General features: G+C 44.0%; 1 protein-coding gene across 5 annotated transcripts in view; it reads left to right on the top strand.

Moving 5' to 3' along the window:
* tanc1a (tetratricopeptide repeat, ankyrin repeat and coiled-coil containing 1a) overlaps positions 1-17,411 on the top strand; it is a 291,461-nt gene that overhangs the window by 202,029 nt on the left and 72,021 nt on the right. For all 5 annotated transcript variants that reach the window (XM_068035280.1, XM_068035279.1, XM_068035278.1 and 2 more), the window contains one exon: positions 1,313-1,920. In XM_068035280.1, the coding sequence (XP_067891381.1) occupies positions 1,313-1,920 (608 nt within the window). The remainder of the gene's footprint in view (positions 1-1,312; positions 1,921-17,411) is intronic.

Here is a 17,411-nt window from a genome sequence, read left to right as displayed (position 1 = left end):
AAAATTCAGCTGGAAAGCCCTAGAAGAGATGGCCTGCAGCCTATCTCATCTGTTAGAACTGCTTTAGCTGAGAAACTAAAATACTTTCATGGGACTTATTCTTTCTAGGTCGACACTGACTAATTTTGTAATGTTAGTTTGCAGTTCACACTTGCGTTGAGCAGGTGACTAATGCTCTGTCAGGGCAGACTAGGACAGCCTGTACCAGCAACCAGTGTGATTCCAGAAAGAGTTTTCAAAACATTATGCTTACTAGTCTGCCTCTTTAAAGTACTGTTCTAGTGTTTGTTCTGTTCTTTGTCAGTGCAAATATGGATTGTTGCACATTGACAATACTGAACATAAAAAAATGGACACAGTCATATTAATTCAAACAGTTGAATAAATTTATAATTTTAAATGTCAGCTTGGACCAGTGATAGCAATCTTTGAGTGATTAGTTTGAGGGTTCAAAGGCCAGCACTCCAGGAATTTGAGCACATCAATGCGTTATTGAGGAAATGCTGTATTGTTGGCACTACATCTTTAGTATAAGGTGTTGAACTGGGGCTCCATATGTCTCATCTGTTCAGGTGGGTGCAAAATATTCTATTGGAGGAAAAAAAGCAGGGAAGTTCTCCTGATATCCTGGTTAATGCTTATTCCTCAACCAACACCATTAAAAATAAAAACTGGCTGTTTATCTCATTGCTTTTATGGGTTCAGGCTGTGTGCACATTGAGTGCCACATTTTGCCACCTTAACAATGGGAACACTTCAAAAGTACTTAATTGGCTATGAAGAGGTTTGAGAAATTAGATACTATGTGAATGCAAGTTCATTCATTTAGAAAAAAAATCCTTCAATCATGTGTTATTTAACATTTAAACAATTAATATAACAGAAAAGGCATGGTAATGTAGTTCAAGGTATTAAATTCTCAAAGTAAAGCTGTGTCAGTGGGGGAGGGGGTGGTGGTGTGGGCAAAACTATCTAACCAGTCACTCCACAGGCCAGAAACTATTTTATAAAGATCCTGTAAGGTGAAATTACTATATGGTATCTTTTGACATTTAAAGCATCAAGAAAACCCATCTCCTACAAGTGCATTAAACTTCACTAATTTAAACTCCAAAGCTAATATTAGCTGTTTTAAAAAATACTGAAGTAGAATAAGTTGCCAAATTATAGGACATTGTACAAAACAAAATGAAACCGTATGTGGAAATGTTTCTGCAATACTAAAAGGGTTTGAGCTTAGATTTGCAATATTTACATCTGTTGTTCTTATTTCCATTTTCCTCAATACTAAAAAAAACCTTTGTTTCCTTAGGAGATCACAAGCCTACTTCCATTCATCACAATTTCTCTAGATGATTTTCCAGAGGACGAAAATATTAACAAGGATCTGAATACATACATCCATCACAGAATTAACAGTAGTCATGACATACTCAGTAATATCTCTTTGAGTGGAAAAACTGACACTATTACAGTGAACAAAGTCAGCAATCATCTTATTAGGCGCAGCCAAGGATCTTACCTATATTTGAAGCTGACCCTGGATTTGTTTGAAAAGGGTCATTTGGTTATTAAGAGTGCAAGTTACAAGGTAGTTCCTGTGTCCCTGTCTGAATTGTATCTGCTACAATGCAACATGAAATTTTTAACACATACTTCCTTTGAAAAGGCCCTTCCTGTGTTGAATGTAGCTTTGGCATCCCTTCATCCACTGACCGATGAGCAGATTTTCCAAGCAATAAATGCTGGCTGTGTGAAGGGTGAATTGGAATGGGAGGACTTCCAGCAGAGAATGGAGAATCTTTCATGTTTTCTGATCAAACGAAGGGACAAAACACGAATGTTTTGCCACCCATCTTTTAGAGAGTGGCTTGTCTGGAGAGCAGATGGTGAAAACCTGGACTTTCTTTGTGACCCAAGGTTAGTGTATTTGAATTTTAAAGCAACTCTTACATGTGCAACTTGATTTACAACTGAAGATTTACTTTGTTTTTTTTCAAACAAATTTGCCTTTCTTCCTGACTCCAGATTAGTGAAAACTAATTCATTGCCATTCAGCAAAAATTAGACCTTTTATTTGAGAAAAAGGGCTGCATTTGCTGACAATGCAACCACTAGGTGGTGCAGTACTGGCAGCTGCCAGTAATAAAAATGGCACTGCTCAATTTGTCACAACAAAAAAAATCAAACTAATACCCCCTCAATGGCTGTGAATGCCACCTCCATCGCACCTCCAACAGTACACAGCTCCCTCCTGCTATCATGCTTCTCTTCGCCGCTCCCTCCTGCGCCTGTCTGCTTGCCGCTCGCTGCCCACTTCGCCACTGCCTTCCCTCAGCCACTTGCTCCCGCCCTCGCTGCTCCAACCCCCCCCCGCCCCCCCAGCCCACATCCCCACATCACCCCGGCCGCTTGTTCCCACCTTGCTTTGGCCACTAGCTCCAGGCCTCAACGCTTCCTGCCTCTCAGCCACTCGCTCCCACGTCGCCCTATCACCCCTCGGCTGCTCGCACCCGCCTTGCTACTTCAGTGGCTTGTCCCTCCACCCCACTCACCGCTTCTTTGGGTGGCGCGGTGGGGAGCAATCGGCTGAGGTGGGGAAGCAGCGAAGCTGGGAACAACTGGCAGAGGGGGGAAGCGGTGAGGTGGGGGGGGGGGTGGAAGTAGCTGCGGGAAGGCATCGGCGAGGGGGCGGAAGTAACGAGGTGGGATGGAGCGGCAAGTAGTTGGAGCAGGAATTTGAAAGCGGCAATTGAAGTGGGAATGGCGGGAGGGAGCGAAGTACTGTTAGGGGGAATGGAGGAGGCGATTGCGGCTATTGAGGGGTGAGGACGTCATTGCATGGTGATGTCAATGCGCATGTACGCGCTCACATTCATACAGGCAAGCTGGCAAATGTTCGCATGCACTGATGACGTCCGGGATCGCTCTGCGCATACTCTGTGTTGTCAGGGGTCACTGTGTTTAAAGAAAACAACTTTAAGATTGAAGTGGATTTACCACTGCAGGGAAGGAAAACACAATTGATTATCTCTTTAAAAAGAAATGAAGGGGGGCAAGAGTTTAAATTTCAGTGAGATGAGCTGCAGTAAATTTCTTCAGACAAAAAACTATTAGAAATTTTTTGATTTTACTCAGGTAAAAGGTAACTTCATTAAAAATTTGCTGATGACACAAAAATTGGAAATTTGGCAGAGAAGAAGGCTGTAAGATGAGGGTTAATGGAGTGGGCAGATATAATTTGTGAATGAAAGAATTTATATTTATATCGTACCTTTCTTGACTTCTGGATGCACTAAAGTGCTTTACAGCAAATGAAGTACTTCTGAAGTGTAGTCGCAGTTGTAATGCAGGAAAAGTGGCAGCCAATATGCGCACAGCAAGGTTCCACAAACAGTGATGTGATAGTGCCCAGCTAATCTGTTTCAGTGATGTGGGTTGAGGGATAAGTATTGGCCAGAACTCAACCTCATTTTTGAATAGTATTGTGGAATCTTTTACATTTCACCCGTGAGTGCAGATGTCTCATCTGAAATGCCCCACTTCCTGCTCCCTTGACCCTATTTCCACTAAACTGCTGACCATACAACTTTCCATGGCTCCCATATTAGCTCATACTGTTAACAGTTCTCTGTCCTTGGGTACTGTACCCCTCCTTAAATTTTCCGTCATCGTCCCTCTCAAAAAAATTTGACTCATCCATCATTGCAAACTCCAGCCACATCTCCAACCTCCCTTTCCTTTCCAAAGTTCTTGAATGTGCTCTCGCCTCCCAAATCTGTGTCCATCTTTCCAGAATTCCATGTTTGAATCCCTTCAATCAGGTTTTCACCCCTGCCATGGTGCTGAAATTGCTCTTATCAGAGTCATAAATTATATCCTATGTGACTATGTCCTTCAATGAAGCAGCTTGGGACATTTTAAGATATTAAAGGGGCTTGCTGTTGAAAGGCAGCACCTCTGAAAGTGCAGAACACCCTCACTGCACTGGCGTCAGCATAGATTTTATGCTCCGGTCTTTTGGAGTAGAACTTGAATGCACAACCTTCTGACTCAGTGCTGTCACTGAGCCACAGCTAACACTGTTATGAGATAATAAAATATTTCAGGAGATAATGTAAGGAATGGAAGTACACACTCAATGGGAAGTCACTGAAATCTGTAAATGAACAGAGGGACATGTGGTTCAAATACATAATTGCCTGAAAGTCCAAGTGCATGTAGGAAAAGCCATAAAAATGTCAACAAGATTTTGCATTTTATAAGTAGGGACATTGAGTGCAGAGTAAAGAGATAATAAATTTGTGCAGTGCACTGGTTGGGAACAGGTAGAATACTTCGGCAGTTTTGGGTTTCCTGAGACATTAAAGTTGGTAAGAATGTACAGCATAACTTCTCTGGAATGCTGCCATGAATAGGAAACTAGTTAAGAGGAGAAACCTGTAATCCTGGGTAATCAAGGGCGGCACAGTGGCGCAGTGGTTAGCACTGCAGCCTCACAGCTCCAGAAACCCGGGTTCGATTCCGGGTACTGCCTGTGTGGAGTTTGCAAGTTCTCCCTCTGTCTGCGTGGGTTTCCTCCGGGTGCTCCGGTTTCCTCCCACAAGCCAAAAAGACTTGCAGGGTGATAGGTAAATTGGCCATTATAAATTGTCACTAGTATAGGTAGGTGGTAGGGAAATATAGGGACAGGTGGGGATGTTTGGTAGGAATATGGGATTAGTGTAGGATTAGTATAAATGGGTGGTTGATGTTCGGCACAGACTCGGTGGGCCGAAGGGCCTGTTTCAGTGCTGTATCTCTAATCTAAAAATATTTTACCTGCAGCAAAGGAGCCGCCTAGGAGGATATTTAATTTGTTAAAACATTATGAAGAACTTTGATAGTGATTAGGGAAATTGGAGATCATAAGTTTAATTTTTTAAGATGAAGAAAGAGATTGGGGAAATTTCTTTACACAAAGGCTTTTGCCATATGGATTTGTTGAGGCAGTGACCAATATATATTTTCAGGAAAAATTGGATAAGTATTTAATGCAGAGGACGATGCTGGGTTTTGGGGAATGCAGTGAAGGGAGGAGTAGGGTTTGAGTCATGCATATCGGAGGTGCGATGAAACAACATTCACAGAGTAATTCTGAAGATTTATGAAAAAATGGACTTTGTCTTTCAAAAACAAATTTATTTTTAATAAGTGAACAATGGTCCAAAATGGCCACCGAAGAGAAGGACATTAACCTTTTGTATATTCAAATAGTCTGACAAAGACAAAGGAGAAACCTCCAAAGCCAAAAGGTGATGATGAAACCCATCTCACTCCTATCAGAAAGAAACATTCCGGAACTGAATGTCATATTGTAAAACAAAGGAAATGTGAAGTAGCTACGTCCTGGGCCATTATGCAATCACCATGGGAAAGAAACAAGAATGTCCCCTAACAAGAGGTGAGAAGTGACCGTTCTACTTTTTAAAAAAAGACAGCCAGCGAGAGAGAGATTGACCCAGAAGGTGAAGCTACTTGTAACTGCTGGCATTCCAGCAGGTCAGAAAGCACATGTCCTGCTGGAAAAAAAATCTGACATCTACATCATACAGCACAGAGAGAGCGAGAAGTGACCCACCATCTTCAACAGAACCATCAGTCAAGAGAGAAATCTACAATCATCACAGGCCTGCAGCCCTCTATAACTCGTCTCAACAGAACTCAAGAGGTTTACCCTTCTCCCCCCGCTATAACCCACCTAGCGCTTTCCTTTCTCTAAAGTTTCTTGTGCATGTGTGCATGAGTGAGTGCGGTTGTGACAATTTCAGGATAAGGCATATTGATCAATAAACAATTGACTTTTTGTTAAAACCCTACAAGAAAATGTCTGTTTATTTGAAAAATAAAACACAAAGGGGCTAAACTCTTAATACAAATATACTTGCTGCGGTCAGGTGGGGAGTTGAACAGTGGGAACTACCTATGTCACACGATGTGGCTGTAACAAATTGGGAGCTCGAAGCCAGGTCCTAAACCGCCAGACAAATGAGAGATTTTGAAAACACAAGGAAAATTAACCTCTAAAATTGTGTATTTTTTTTTCTCTTTACTGTGCTAGAAATAAAAATAATGGCAACTTTTAATGCTAAGGAGTTTGTAGAGCATGGAGAGGTATCCCATGATAAGCTAAACATAGCTACAGAGCTGAAAATCACTTTCCGACAAAAAGCAAAGAAACCTGAACTGGTGAAAAGTCTAGCCAACCATTTTGAACTTATGCCTGAACTAGAACAACGACGCCGAGAATCCGAGTCTGAAAAAATAACTTCAGCCAGAAATGAAAAGGGAAGAAATACAGTACCAGCTTCAAAAAGAAAAAGTGGAAAGAGTTTCAGAAGGAAGAGGAGGATCGGGAAATGCAATTTCAGAACGAGAAAGAGGAAAGGGCGATGCAAAGAGAGGAAGCGGCAAGAAGGTTCGAGTCTGCAAACTCAAATTGAAAATGCTGCTGGTCACTGAAACTTTATCCCCAATTCAGAGCAAAACTTTGTGCTGAGACACTCGAGACTGCCAAAAGTTAATGAAGAGGAGGTTGAGTCATATTTTATCTCATTTGAGAAAATGGATAATGGGCTAAAATGGCTGCAAGAATTTTGGACTCTCCTCTTGCAAGGCGAGTTTATGGGTAGTGCTTATGAAGCTTTTTCTCTGTTATCAGAAGAAAGTTCCTCTGATTATGAACAAACTAAAACTGCAATTCTGAATGCATATGAGCTGTTACCTGAAGAATATAGACAGAAATTCCAACACACCTGGAAAGACCCACACTGACTTACCTTGAATTGGAAAGAATCAAATGTATGGCTTTTGATCGCTGGATGCGGTCTCTCAAGCTAGAACCCTCGTATGAAAATTTGAGAGAAGTGATGTTGCTGGAAGAGTTTAAAAATAGCATTCCAAGTAGTACTATAACTTGCATAGAAGAACAAAGAATTCATAGGGTGAGAGAAGCCTCCACCATGGCAGATGACTTTGATCTTGTACATAAATCCTTAACTCAGGGAAAAGCCTTTCATGATAAATCCCAGAGGTTCAGAAAAGGCAGAAATTGGGGAAAGTGATAAAGGATAGCATGTTAGTGACAGAGAAACAAAAGCTAAGTGTGCAAGAAGCCCTCCACCAATAAGGAAAAAAAATGCAGAGTCAGGAATGTGTATCACAGACCTGTGTGTTTGCATTGCAGCAAAACAGGGCATATCAAAGCTGACTGCTGGAAGTTAAAGGGGAAGCCCATTAATCTTGTAGGGGTGCACACGGTTAACAAAGAAAAGGGTGCTCTGTCAGATACGACTGTGGCCCTAGCCGTGGGACAGAGCTCCACAAAGAATACTGCCATAGGTAGAGGAGAAGTACAGAAAATTCCTGAAGGCTATCCGGATTTTGTTTTAAAAGGAACGATGTCTCCATACCCCTCTTGTGAGGCAAGTAAACCTATTCTGCTTCGAGACACCAGGGCCATTCAATTTCTTCTTCTGGGTAAAGGAATGACTTTTCCACCGGAGAGCGCTCTCAAAGCAAAGCTAGAGGGAATTGAAGGAGGATACATGTCTACCCCCTGTATCAGGTCCACTTGCAGTGCGACCGGGTTTCTGGGCCAGGTACTATAGGAGTTGTCCCTAGTCTGTTGCTGGCATAGACCTGCTACTTGCCAGTGATTTGGCTGGAGGTAAGGTGGTCACAGCCCCAGTGATATTAGACCAGCCAAATGAGGCCAAGGATTCAGAGCAAATACAGGAGGAAGTCCCTGGAATCTTGCCTGCCTGTGAAGTAACAAGGGCCATGGCCAAGCAAGCTCCCCCAGAAAGAGCTGAACTAGAAAATCAGCCCAATAACTTTGACGTCTGGCTGACTGTAATTTTTTTGTAGATTTAGGAGAAGTATGTGACAGACCCTTCATAATTGAAGCCCAAAAAGCAGACCCTGATATATTTTTTTAAAATAGCGCGGACAGCTTATTCTGAGGCAGATGCAGAGAAGCTGCCTGAGTGTTATTTAAAAAATGAAATTTTAAGGAAATGGTGACCCCCACAGCAATCTGCAGAGGAGTGTCAGTTGTTCACCAAATTGTGCCCCCCCCCCCCCCAAAGACCGCAGAGAGGTTCTGTGAATTGCTCATGAAATCCCTATGCCTGAGCATGTGGGTATCCGAAAGACCCAAGCCCGAATTAGCTGACTTTTACTGGCTACAACTCCACAAGGACGTGGTTAAATTGTGCAGACCTGCCAGATTATTGGATAACCCAATATACCATTAAACCTGCTTCACTGATCCCTATTCCTGCTTTACTGAAAGGTTCTAATTGATTGATTGTGTGGGACCCCTGTCCAAAACCAAGACAGGTCATCAGTACCCATTAACTATTGTGGATATGGCTACCAGATTTCCAGAAGCCATACCCTTGAGGAAAATTACTACCAAAGCTGTAGTTGAGGGATTAACCCAGTTCTTCACCAAATATGGATTCAGCAAAGAAATGCAGTCTGATCAAGGAACCAATTTGACGTTCCAGGAGGTCATACAAAGCTTTTGCATTGACCAGCTGAAATCCTCAATGTATCACCCCCATTCATGGTACCATCAGACCCTAAAAACTATGCTCCGAGCATATTGCAGTCAATACCCCTATGACTGGGACAAAGGAGTAATTTTCTTGCTATTTGCTACCAAGGATTTCCCCAGTGAATCCACAGGCTTCACTCCCTTCGAATTCATTTTTGGACATGAGGTGAGAGGCCACCTAAAATTGATCAAGGAAAAGTTGCTAGATTAAAGAGAGGAAACCTTGATACTAAACTTTGTGACCATCTTAGAAATGGCAGACAAACAAGCAAGATGTAATCCATGAGTTTAAACCAGGGGACCAAGTTCTGGTGCTGCTACCCCTGCAGGGTGAACCTTTAAAGGCCAGGTTTATTGGCCCATAGAGTGTAAGGAAAAAGGTGAATGAAGTAAACTGACTAACACCCCTGACAGAAAGAAAAAAGAAAGACTGTATAATATTAATATGCTGAAAACATACTTCAACCGGGAACTAGACAGATCATTAAGTGTGTGCCAGGCAGTAAAAGTGATAGAGGAAGAGAACATATAGGGGGCGAGCTGGACGAGGGCAAGTACCCTTAAAACTCTAAAACTGAACCCCCTACCGCTAAATTGGAAAACACTAAAATTTTAAAGAGATTAGACACAATTGGACTTTCTCTGAACAACTGAGAGAGGACCTAATAATATTAAAGGAGTTCAAGGAAGCCTGCAGGGACAAACCAGATTGCACACCTTTAACAGTGCACCATGTGGAGGTAGGAGAGACCCCCACCAATAAAACAGAACCCCTCGAGACTGACCCCAAATAAGCTCGCTCAGGTCTGCCAGGGAATCCAGTACATGCTGGAAAATGATTTAATTGAACCCAGAGAGCTGGAGCTCTCCTATAGTATTAATTCCCAAACCTGATGGTTCAACCAGGCTCTGCATTGATTATGGCAAAGTCAATGCAGCTACAAAAACAGATTCATACCCATTCCGCCCGGATCAAAGACTGCATAGACCAGGTAGGAAATTCCACCGACATCAGCAAAATAGACTTATTGAAAGGATACTGGCAAGTACCAATGACCCAGCAGGCAAAGGAAATCTCCACCTTTGTCACCCCTGATGGCTGCTTCCAGTGCAAAGTAATGCCTTTCAGTCTGAAAATTGCCCCAGCCACATTCCAAAGGTTAATGAATCAAGTGATAGCTGGCCTAAATAACTGTTGTTTACCTAGTTTTCAGCAACACCTAGAACCATAAAAAGTTTAAGGCACAGGAAGAGGCCACGGCCCATCGTGTCTTCTGGCCAAAAAATGATCCATCTATTCTAATCCCACCTTCCAACATTTGGTCCGTATCCCTGCAGATTATGGCACTTGAGATGCATATCCAGACTCCTTTTGAATGAGTTGAGGGTTTTTGCCTCAACTACCCTTTCAGGCAGTGAGTTCCAGACCCCCACCACCCTTTGGATGAAAATGTTTTTCCTCATCTCCCCTCTAATTTTTCTACCAATCATTTTAAATCTATGCCCCCTCATCACTGATCTCTCTGCTAAGGTGAATCGATCCTTCACCTCCACTCTATCCAGGCCCTTCAACATTTTGTACATTTCAATCAGATCTCCCCTCAGCCTTCTCTGTTCCAAGGAGAATAACTACAGCCTATCCAATCTTTCCTCATAGCTGCATTTTTCCAGTTCTGGCAACATCCTCGTAAACCTCCTCTGTACCCTCTCTAGTGCAATTACATTCTTTCTGTAATGAGGTGACCAGTACTCAAGTGTGGCCTAACCAATGAGTTACACAGTTCCAGCATAACCACCCTGCTCTTGTATTCTTTACCTCGGCTAATAAAGGAAAGGATTCCATATGCCTTCTTAACCACCTTAACCTGTCCTGCTACCTTCTTTTGACATTCACTCCAAAGCCCCTTACTTCCTCTACACTTCTCAGTATTTTCCCATTAATCGTGTATTCCTTTGCATTGTTTGACCTCCCAAAATGCATCACCTCACACTTCTTCAAGTTGAATTTCATTTGCCACTTTTCTGCTCATCTGACCAGACCATCAATATCTTACTGCAGCCTACAGTTATCCTCCTCGCTATCTACCACATGACCAATCTTTGTGTCACCGCAAACTTCTTAATCATGCCCCCTACGTTTACATCCAGATCGTTAATATACACCACAAAAAGCAGGGGACCCAGTACTGAGCCCTGCGGAACACCACTGGAAACAGCCCTCCAGTCGCTAAAACAGCCGTCAACAATTACCCTTTGTTTCCTGCCGCTGAACCAATTTTGTATCCACCTTGCTGCATTTCCCTGGATCCCATGGGATTTTATTTCTTTACCCAGCCTGCCATGTGGGACCCTGTCAAAAGCCTTGCTAACATCCATGTAGACCACATCAACTGTACTACCCTCATCTATCTTCCTTGTTACTTCAAAAATTTTTTATCAAGTTGGTCAAACAAGATCGTCCCTTAACAAATTCATGCTGACTATCCTTGATTAACCTGTGCCTTTCTAAGAGACAGTTTATCCTGTCTCTCAGAATTGATTCCAATAATTTGCCCACTGCTGATGTTAGACTGACTGGCCTGTAATTATTCAGCCTATCCTTTGCTCCCTTTTTAAATAGAGTTATGACATTAGTAATCTCCAGTCCTCCAGCACCACACCTGTATCCAGTGAAGACTGTAAAATGATGGTCAGACCCTCTTGCTATTTCATCTCTTAGAACAAAGAACAGTACAGCCCAGGAACAGGCCATTCGGCCCTCCAAGCCTGCGCCGATCTTGATGCCTGCCGAAACTAACACCTTCTGCACTTCCGGGGCCCATATCCCTCTATTCCCTTCCTATTCATATATTTGTCAAGATGTCTCTTAAACGTCGCTATCATATCTGCTTCCACCACCTCCCCTGGCAGCACGTTCCAGGCACTCACCACCCTCTGTGTAAAAAAAAACTTGCCTCGCACATCCCCTCGCACATTAAACCTATGTCCCCTAGTAACTGACTCTTCCACCCTGAGAAAAAGCTTCTGACGATCCACTCTGTCCATGCCGCTCATAATTCTGTAAACCTCTATCATGTCGCCCCTCCACCTCCGTCGTTCCAGTGAAAACAATCCGAGTTTATCCAACCTCTCCTCATAGCTAATGCCCTCCAGACCAGGCAACATCCTGGTAAACCTCCTCTGTACCCTCTCCAAAGCCTCCACGACCTGGTAGTGTGGCGACCAGAATTGCTTCTTTTAACAGTTCAGGGTACATTTCATCTGACCCTATCAGCTTTCAAGGATGCTAATTCCATTAATACTTCCTGTCTCCTTATGTTTATAACATCCAATACTTCACACTCTTCCTCCTCAACTACAATATCTGCTTCGTCCCCCTCTTTTGTGAAGGCAGATGCAAAGTATTCATTAAGAACAATACCAATATCTTCCGCTTCTACACATAGATTACCTTTTGGTCTTTTATGGGCCCTACTCTTTATTTAGTTATCTCTCACTCTTAATGTATTGATAAAACATCTTTAGGTTCACCTTGATTTTGCTTGCGAATATTCTTTCATGCCCTCGCTTTGCTTTCTTAGTTTGCTTTTTGATTTCACCCTTCCACTTTCTATACTCCTTTTGGCCTTCTGTAGTATTGAGTTCTGGGTGTCGGACATAAGCTTTCCTTTTTTGCCTTAACTTACCCTGTAGGCTCCTTGACATCCTTGGGGCTCTAGATTTGGCCACCTCACCCTTTTTCTTTGTGGGAACATGTTTACCCTGAACCCCTTGAATCTTCCCTTTGAATGTCTCCCACTGTTCTGACACTGATTTACCTTCAAGTAGCTGTTTCCATTCCACTTTCGCTAAATCACTCCTCAGTTTAGTAAAATTGACATTGCCCCAATTGAGAACTCTAACTCCTGCTCTACCTCTGTCCTTTTCCATAATTATGTTAAAACTGACTGAATTGTGATTACTACCAGCAAAATGCTCTCCCGCTGCCACTCCTTCCACCTACCCATCTTCATTTCTCAAAACTAAGTTTAAAACTGCACCTCTCTTGTTGGACTTGATACATACAGGGCAAAAAAGTTCTCCTGAATGCACCTCAAGAATTCTGCTCCCTCAATTCTTTTCACACTAATACTATCCCAGCTAACATTCGAGTCATAGAGAAATACAGCACTGAAACAGGCCCTTCGGCCCACTGAGTCAGTGCCGACCAACAACCACCCATTTATACTAATCCTACATTAATCCCATACTCCCTAACACGTCCCCACCACTTACCTACACTAGGGGCAATTTACAATGGCCAATTTACCTATCACCTGCAAGTCTTTGGCTGTGGGAGGAAACCGGAGCACCCAGAGGAAACCCACCCAGTCACAGGGAGAACTTGCAAACTCCGCACAGGCAGTACCCAGAACCGAACCGGGGTCGCTGGAGCTGTGAGGCTGCAGTGCTAACCACTGTGCCGCCCCTGTTTAATTACCTTATTGGGGTAATTAAAATCCTTTACTATTACTGCCCTATTATTATTGCACTTCTCAGAGATTTGCCTACATATCTGCTCTTCTGTCTTCCTCTGACTGTTTGGGGGTCAGTAATACACTCCCAGAAGTGTGATTGCCCCTTTTCTGTTCCTTAGCTCAATCCATATGGCCTCATTTGATGAGCCTTCTAACATATCATCCCTGTTCACAGCTGTTATAGTTTCCTTGACCAAAATTGCCACTGACCCCCCTTTCTTATCCCCTTCCCCTTTTCAGTGTCTGAAAACCCTGTAACCAGGAATGTCCCTCCTTAAGCCATGTTTCTGTAATAGCTATGATATCATACAGCCATGTGTCTATCTGTCCCCTCAGCTCATCTGCTTTATTTGCCATACACCTTGCATTGAAATAGATACCCTTGAGCACTGCCAAACTCTTTTTTTAATTTTCTAACCCTCGTTTCCTCTGTCTTCGAGACTCATCCATTAATTTTCTGCCTTCCATTTTAATTTCTGATTTTTTTCCCAATTGAGTCTACCCTCAGGTCCTCATCTCCCTGCCAAACAATTTAAACCCTCCCCAACAGGACTAGCAAAACATCCCGCAAAGAACTCAGTCCCGGTTCTGTTTAGGTGCAACCTGTCCAGCCTGTACAGGTCCCATCTCCACCAGAGCCGATCCCAATGTCCCAGGAATCTGAAGCCCTCCCTCCTGCACCATCTTTCCAGCCACGCATTCATCTGTCTTATCCTTCTATTTCTATACTCACTTGCGTGTAGCACTGGGAGTAATCCGGAGATTACTACTTTTGAGGTCGTGCTTGCCAATTTCTTATCTAGCTCTCTAATTTCTGACTGCAAGACCACATCCCTCTTTCTACCTATGTCGTTGGTTGCGATGTGGACCACGACTGCTGGCTGTTCACCCTCCTCCTTAAAGATGCTCTGCAGCAGCTCAGTGACATCCTTGACCCTGGCACCAGGGAGGCAACACACCATCCTGGATTCACGTCTGCGGCCACAGAAACTTCTGTCTGATCCCCTGACTATTGAATCACCTATCACTATGGCTCTTCCAGTCCTCCCTGTACCCCCCTGTGCAGCTGAGCCACCAGTGGTGCCCAGGACTTGGCTGTGTCTGCACTCCACAGGTGATGCATCACTTTCCTCAATATTCAGAACTGAATACCTGTTGGAGAGTGAGATGCACTCAGGAGTCTCCTGCACTGCCTGCCTAATTCTTTTTGACTGTCTGCTGGTCACCCATTCCCTCTGTCCCTGCACACTCTTAAGCTGTGGGGTGACCGCATATATAAATGTGCTATCCACGTAGCTCTCCTCCTCATGAATGTACCGCAGTATCGCCAGCTGCCGCTCAAGTTCCAAAACCCGCAGCTCAAGCTGCTTCAATTGTCAACACTTCCTGCACAAATGGTTCTCCAAGATACGGGAAGCATCCTGGAGCTCCCACGTAGCATAGGGGGTGCACACTTGAGGTTGAAGCAACCCTGCCATTCCTTTATTTATTAGTTGACCCTTTGCTACTGATGAAACAAAAACCTTACCAATACTACAGCAGCTTAGAATTATTAATAAAACCTTGTCAGAACTGATGAATCCTACTAAAAATCCAATACAGTTATCTAGTTTAAATCAACCTTACTCAAAGAAAAATACCAACTACTCTTATTAAGGCTGTGTTTGCTGACAATGTCACCACCAGGTAGCGCAGTATCTGCGCATGCGCAAGTGCAGGCTCTTCAACTGGCACGTCAGTGTCTGCGACGTTCAGGCAGCTGCCAGAATTAAAGATAGCGCTGCTCAGTTTATCACAGGAAATGTTTATAGCTCGATTGTTCTAGAAAACTAACCTTGCATTAAGTTGGGTGGAAGCCCAGTAATATGCTACCATGTAGTTATAGGATACTAACTGTAATCCTCAGATCCATTTAATATTCCAGTAATCCTATTAAATACAAAAGGAATTTTATGATTGAATTTCCATTGTAAGATAGTGAATTGGCACCCTGATTGATGGAAAAGAAAATGGGGTAGAGTATAAAATGCTCTGCCAGTTCGTTACTGTGATCCGTTTATATGACTGACCAGGACTGATTTCACCCGAACGCAGCTACTTGTTGCCACCCCACTGGCCGCTCTCTCTCCTCAGCAACTCGCACTCTCCCCCTCCTCCCCACCAACCGCTTCCCCCAGCCACTTGCTCCAGACCTCGCTGCTGCCCCCCCACTCCTATGCCCGATTGTTCCCTGCTCGCGCCACCCCACTGTCCGGTGGCTCGCTCACTCCGCGCCCCTCCAGCTGCTAGTTATAGGCCTCGCCGCTTCCCTCCTCTCGGCCATTCGCTCCCACCTTTCACCAGTCACCACGCACCGCCCGAAGAAGCAAGGCGGCCTGCAAGGGGCGATGTAGGAGCAAGTGGCCGAAAGGAGGGAAGAATTGCGGCTTAGAGCTGGGGGGTGCAGGGAACAAATGACCGGAGAGTGGCGCGAAGCGAGGAACAATTGGCCAGGCGAGTGGGTGGTGGGTGGGCAGGCAGTGAGGTCTAGAGTGAGTGGCTGAGGGGAGGAAGCGTTGAGGCCTGTGGGGGAGGGGGGGTGGGGGAAGAGCTCCATCCTCAAAGTCTCCCATTCAGCCGCTTCCTCCAGCCGAGTGGGGGGCTGGATACCCGATGACGCTTTATTGTGCATGCGTGAAGATGAACCAGGCGCGGATATGCGATGACATTGGCGCTACGCGATGATGCCATCCCGCGCATGCGCCACTTAGTCCTGGCAAGATGTAGCTGTGCGTGTGCGCATTTTGGCCCACTCTGATGACGTCAGAGTGCATTGTCAGGAGTCACTTTGTATTATTAAGCTATTTACACACAATCACACCCTAACGGTAGTGTTCTAACCCAGCTATTTAGAGTTATTCCCTAACAGCAGTTACTCACCAACCAATCACCTTGCAGCTTTCCTCTGACATCAATGTTCTCTATGTTTTCAAATTCCGGTGCACCTGGACTCCTCTCTGCTGCTCTCCCGGAAGGTAAGTGCTCTAGGCCGCGATCCTCGGGCTGTATTTATCCGCTCCTTGCTCCCATGTTCTTCCCGCAGGTCCGCTCCTCTCTGCTGCTCTCCCGGAAGGTAAGTGCTCTAGGCTGCGATCCTTGGGCTGTATTTATCCGCTCCTTGCTCCGTGTTCTTCCCGCAGGTCCGCTCCTCTCCACGGCTCTCCCCAAAGGTAAGACCTGGGAAGACCATTAAATCATTTACAAGCACGCGTCAAAAGCCTACAGAATGCTCACTTTGTGGCCAACTTGGCAAAAAGCGAATTCGCCGAAATCACTTATTTAGGCTACATCATGGGCCAAGGTCGAGTATTGCCAAGGACAGCAAAAGTGCAGGCCCTGGTGGATTTCCCCATTCCAAAACGCAAGAAGGACATCATGCGCTTCCTAGGAATGCGTGGGTTTTACAGCAAATTTGTTCCCAATTTCAGCACCATAGCTGCTTCATTGAGAGACGTGCTAACGAAAATTGCAAAAGTGAAAACGTTGAAAGCAATCCTAACAAACAACCTGATATTGGCAGCCCTGAACTTCAAGAAACCTTTTAAAATGGCCATGATGCCAGTGATGTTGGAGTGGGCGTGTCCTGCTCCAGGATGAGGATTCAGGTTTGGCAGAACCAGTTGACCATTGCTCAAAAAATCTGAACATACACCAAAAGAAATACTCCACCATAGAAAAAGGAAGCATTAGGGCTCCTCTTAGCTCTTCAACATTTCAAAGCTTATGTCAGTAAAGGACACAGAGTTTCAAATTCATACAGATCACAATCCACTCACCTTCCTGGAAAAATTCAAAGTAAAAAAATGCCAGGCTTTCTTGATGGAGTTTACTCCTCCAGCCATTCAACCTAAACATTTCGCACATAGCAGGAAAAGACAATGTCGTGGTTGATGCCCTGTCCAGAATGTAAAAGAACACTGTGTAAATCAAATTGATATCGGACTCGGGGCTGGAAGCCTGAGGAGTGAATGAAATGAATGTGTAAAGTGATGTGAACCCAAACTGTCTTACTATTTCTTTTCCCTCTTTCTAAATCCAAAAAATACAAAAGTGAAATCCAAAGAATTTCATTTTTTTTCCCTTTTAGGGGAGGTGTCACACACATTGGAGGTGCGATGATACAACATTCATAGAGTAACTCTGAAGGGTTATGAAAAAATGGACTTTGTCTTTTAAAAAAATGAATCTACTTTTATAAAGTGAGCAATGGTCAAAAATAGCCGCCAAAGAGAAGGGGTTAAATCTTTTGTATA

This window comes from Heterodontus francisci, chromosome 7, assembly GCF_036365525.1.
Source record: "Heterodontus francisci isolate sHetFra1 chromosome 7, sHetFra1.hap1, whole genome shotgun sequence".
In the NCBI taxonomy this organism is placed as follows: Eukaryota; Metazoa; Chordata; class Chondrichthyes; order Heterodontiformes; family Heterodontidae; genus Heterodontus; species Heterodontus francisci.
The sequence above is the reverse complement of the archived record's forward strand: the minus strand, read 5'-3'. Positions and strand labels throughout refer to the sequence as shown.